This window comes from Platalea leucorodia, assembly GCF_965183815.1.
Source record: "Platalea leucorodia genome assembly, chromosome: 6".
In the NCBI taxonomy this organism is placed as follows: Eukaryota; Metazoa; Chordata; class Aves; order Pelecaniformes; family Threskiornithidae; genus Platalea; species Platalea leucorodia.
Window position 1 is genome coordinate 75,941,247 of NC_138828.1, and position 4,313 is coordinate 75,945,559.

The window sequence follows — 4,313 nt, forward strand, 5'->3', positions numbered from 1 at the left end:
TGTAAGGGAAGACCAGTCTCTTCACTCTCAAATGAGTGACAGTCTTTTCCTTAACTGTACTTTATTATTTGCTTTTTAGCTATGCTTTTCTTTGCTTTTTTTCCCCCGGGTGGGGGGGGGGGGGGGGGAAGTGTGAGAAGACAAAGGTTACCTTCCCCCAAACTGTAGCGGATTCGTACATCCCACGCATGCATTGTTTCCTTGTTCTCAAATCCCAGCATCACAACTTGAGAGAGACAGATGATTGCAAGGGTGTGATTCAAGCCCTCATAGGAGAGCCCAGGATCCAAGCCACAGATGTCTTCTAAGGTCATGCTGCTCCTCTCCTTATGCCCTTTTGCTCGTTCAGATTTATCCTTGTACACCAGCATGAGCAAACAGTCTAAAAGAAGCAAAACTGTCAGAGATGATGAGGCAGAACATAGAACATAACACATTTCTCAGTACTCTGCTTCAATATAAAGGGGCTTTAGACAACTGCATGGTCAGTCTAATGAAGTCAGTGTAAGAACTCAGTTTCCTTTTCCCAGCCCACCCCCAGCTAGTTTGCACTCCTTGTTTTCAGGGAACAAACACTGAAGGCATGTTTCAAGGGTAATCTGCAGGCTCAGAAATAAGGAGGCAAGTAAAAAGCCTTCTTTATTTTACTTTTCAAAAACCCAGTGTTTTTTCAGATACTCTCCCAAGTCTGGAAGAGACTGACTCATTAATTCTGAACATTAGGAGTTATACTATGATAGCTGTTCACATTACAAACACTGAAGATCGAGAGGCTATTGTCATCTATATTTCCATTAGAACATACTGAACCACAAATGAAATTCTTACGGTAGTTCACAGATTACTCAACTACTAAATGGCGAGCAGGCTGCACTGCCAGATTGTTAGTGTCAGCTCAGGTTTCCTAGTTAAATGTTACACAGTAGCCATTGCTAAATAATCATTATGTGCCACACCTTTTTTTTTTCTTAAATATTTTCTTGTGTCACCATTTGTTTTTAACCCCTTCCTGGAGGTGTTTATTACACAGTAACTACGCAATGGAAGAGAGTAATTCAAGTGCCACGGTCCCATGGAAAAGCACATTTCACAAGCAAACCCAAAAGACAATAAAAAGGGGAGAGACCTCTCCCACCTTTTCCATTTATAACAAGAGCACTCCTCTTCCCCCAGGGTCCCTTCCTATCACATAGCACTCGGTTGTAAATGAAATTAATGGTCAATATCAAAGCTGCAACATCCACAGCTTAAGCTGACCTACATACCACAAAGGAGAAAGCCCCCTATGCACCATTTTATGAATGTTGGGGTGTGGTGCTGAGCCCTGGCGAGGTGCCCTGTGGCTCTCAGCTGGGCAAAGTACTGGCAAATCTCCAAAGAGGTGAAAAATGACTGAAAGACTGAACCGTCTGCTAACTAAACCGGAGGTTTGCATGGATTCCCAATTGGTTTTGTGCACCTGTTAGCAAAAACAGCTGCAACTCTGATATTTAAGCATTCTGCAATACAGTTGTGTGACTGCGGAAAGAACAACTATGGTTTACAGACCAAGAAAAGCAAATCACTGGGGACTTTTTCTGGTAAACCTGGCTAATTTTGCTAGAATAAAAATACTATTTTTGAGGAATAAGCTACATTATCAGTCAGTAAGTTTTCAAAGCAAGCTCCTTCATTTTCCCCTTCAAACTTGGCTTACTCATGTTAGAAATCCAGGCCCGCATTCACATGTCTGGATACTAGCTCTAGGATCAACAGATGCCTGTTACAGCCGTGATACAGGCATTTCAGACACTAACGCATAACTGTAACAACTCAAGTAACAAAGAGTTAGGTCTGAAGAGCTTCAATTACTAAGAAACCTTCAGTCTACCAGCAACAACCTAGAAAAGATGCCATAATCCATTCTGCAGCAATGCAGATTCACATTTTCTAAGTGTAGGCAACATTTAGCCCTGGAAAGATATGCTTTTGGGCCCAAATGTTTTCCCTGTTAGGAAACGATGGGGAAACCTGAAACTTACTTTTCCCTCTCCAGCAGTAAAATAACGAGCAACGTTTTCAACTTCCCCTTCAGAAGCATGGAAATGATTTTTTTTTTTTTAATTCAAAATGTCATTTTATTTTTAAATTGAAGTGATATTTTGTGTCAAAACACTGATCAAGAATTACTACCGAGCTTACAATGCCAGCTTTTTTTACAGCCACCAACCACCCTGAAGAAATAATAATAATTTAAAAAAAAAAAAAAAAAATGCATTTTAAACGGGAACCAAAAGCAAATAGCTGTGCCTTGAAAAGTCACCTTTCCCCATGGCTTTAGTCAGGGCCTGATATTGAGCTACTTAAACCCCTCGCTCCGGCACACGGCCCGGGCACCGGCCTGAGGGTCTCGGCCGTCCGGCCCGGGCTGCCGCGGCCCTGCCACCGCCGCCTGCCCCGAGGAAGCAGCGGTCCCGGGCCGGGCCGGGCCGGGCCGCCAGCCCGGGGCCGTGAGGAGAGGCGAAGCCCGGCAGCTCCTCTCCGCGCTCTCCCCTCGCCTCCGCGTTCTTTACACTTCGGGGGGGAACTCCGGCAATCGCCGCCTCCTATTTTTGGCCGCCCGGTCCGTTGCCAGATAATTTATTCCCCCCTTCCCTGATTTACAAAAAAAAAAAAAAAAAAAGAAAGAAAGAAAAAAACAAAGCGGGAAGAGCAGCGGCGGCTTGGGGAGAGCCCCACCGAGGGGGATCTCCAGCGGCAGCGAACCTCGAGAGGAGCCCTGTGAGCTCCCTGCCCCCGGGCCCCAAACCCTGTCCCCCACGGCCGGGCGGAGGAGGGAGGGACGCCCCGGCGCCTGCCGCCCCCGCAGAGAACGGGCCCCCTCTTACCTGCCACCGGGGAGGGCTTGCGCAGCACCAGCCACCTGCTCTTCCACTGCAACGAGAGGCAAAAGGAGAGGGTTAGCCAGGGCCGGAGGAGGGAAGAGCGGGCTCTCTCCCCTCCTGGGGAGGGGGCGTCGGTCGGGGACCCCGGGCCGAAGGGGCGCTGGGAGCGGGGACCTTTTTTCCATCTCTCAACTTGACGTGACCCTCCACCACCACGGAATCCGTCATCTTCAGTCATGATTCCGGACAGCTGCGCCCGGCTCGCTGCTCCCTCCCCGCGCTCCGGCCGAGGGGTCACTTTCAAAATAGCTTTATTAGGTCCCCGCACAGGCACAGGGAGCGACGCGGGCCGGCGGCCAGCGCGGCCGGCCCTCCCCGGCGCCCCCCGCCCCAGCGGGCAGGGGGACAGGCAGGGGCGGCTCCGGCTGAGGGGAGAGGGGGCCCCGGGAAGCTTTACTGGTTCTTTATTCACGTATTTTATTGTGGTGTTGGGCTTTTTTATTATCGTTATTATTTTTTCTCCAGAGTTTCGGTAGCGGGAGGCGCCAGCCCCGCGCGGGCCGCCTCAGCGGATCTCCTCCGGGCGCGACCCCGGCGAGGCGCCGAGCGCCGCTCCCCGCCGCGCTCCGGCTCCGGGCTTTGCAGCTGACCGCCGGGGCAGCCCTGCGGCCGGGGCGGCGGGAAACCCCGGACCGGACTCCCTTCGCCCCCCGCCTCCGCGGAGCGGGGCCTGGCGCCGGCGGGCCGAACCGCCCCCGCGCCCCCGCAGCGGCGGCTGCCTCATAACGCCCAGATTTCTCTTTCCCAAACTGTAATTACTGCTCCCCTTGGCTCCCACAAGACGTACAGCCAACCACCCCAGATAAAAATACCCTTTTTTTTTTTTTTCTTCTTTGCAATGCAACTGTCACGAGGTAACAGCCCACTTACACCAAACCCGGAGCAGCTACAATTACTAGAATAAGATGCGTTAATGATGTCCTCAGATTTATTTCAACGAGCAATGGACTAATTAGAGTCCATTATTCTAAAAATACTCCTACTGCATCTTATTTGATGGTAATTAGTTCTTCAGCTTTTTTTAAACAGCACCACAGCACATTTTTCTTTCAATAGCATAATAGAAGGGGGTTTTAGATGTTTGCGTTTATTTCTTCCCTTTGAATCGGTCAGTTTGCATGGAATAATATATAATTTAATAAAACCATCTTTCAGTGCGTTTCATAATGAATTAGGGAGGTGTTTGTTCAACTGGCTTTGCATTCTAATTCAGTTTCAACAAAAATTTTAAGGAAAAATATCAGATAAAATTTCACTAGTAAATTTAAGTTGGATTTGCATTTTAACCAAAGCGATAAGCACTGAAAGGAGGAGAAAAACACGGAGGATGAGTTTCCACGGGGTGATGCTCAACAGAAGGGCAGGAGGCAGAATGTGCTGGAGTGCCCC

At 49.2% G+C, this 4,313-nt stretch overlaps 1 protein-coding gene across 1 annotated transcript in view; it reads right to left on the reverse strand.

Moving 5' to 3' along the window:
• The window catches only part of DOK7 (docking protein 7), a gene marked incomplete at both ends in the record, with an annotated part of 70,479 nt that extends 67,387 nt beyond the window's left edge, over positions 1-3,092 (reverse strand). The window contains 3 exons of the mRNA XM_082315324.1: positions 152-397; positions 2,868-2,913; positions 3,039-3,092. Coding sequence (XP_082171450.1) covers positions 152-397; positions 2,868-2,913; positions 3,039-3,092 — 346 coding nt within the window. The remainder of the gene's footprint in view (positions 1-151; positions 398-2,867; positions 2,914-3,038) is intronic.
• Between the last annotated feature and the right edge of the window lie 1,221 nt (positions 3,093-4,313).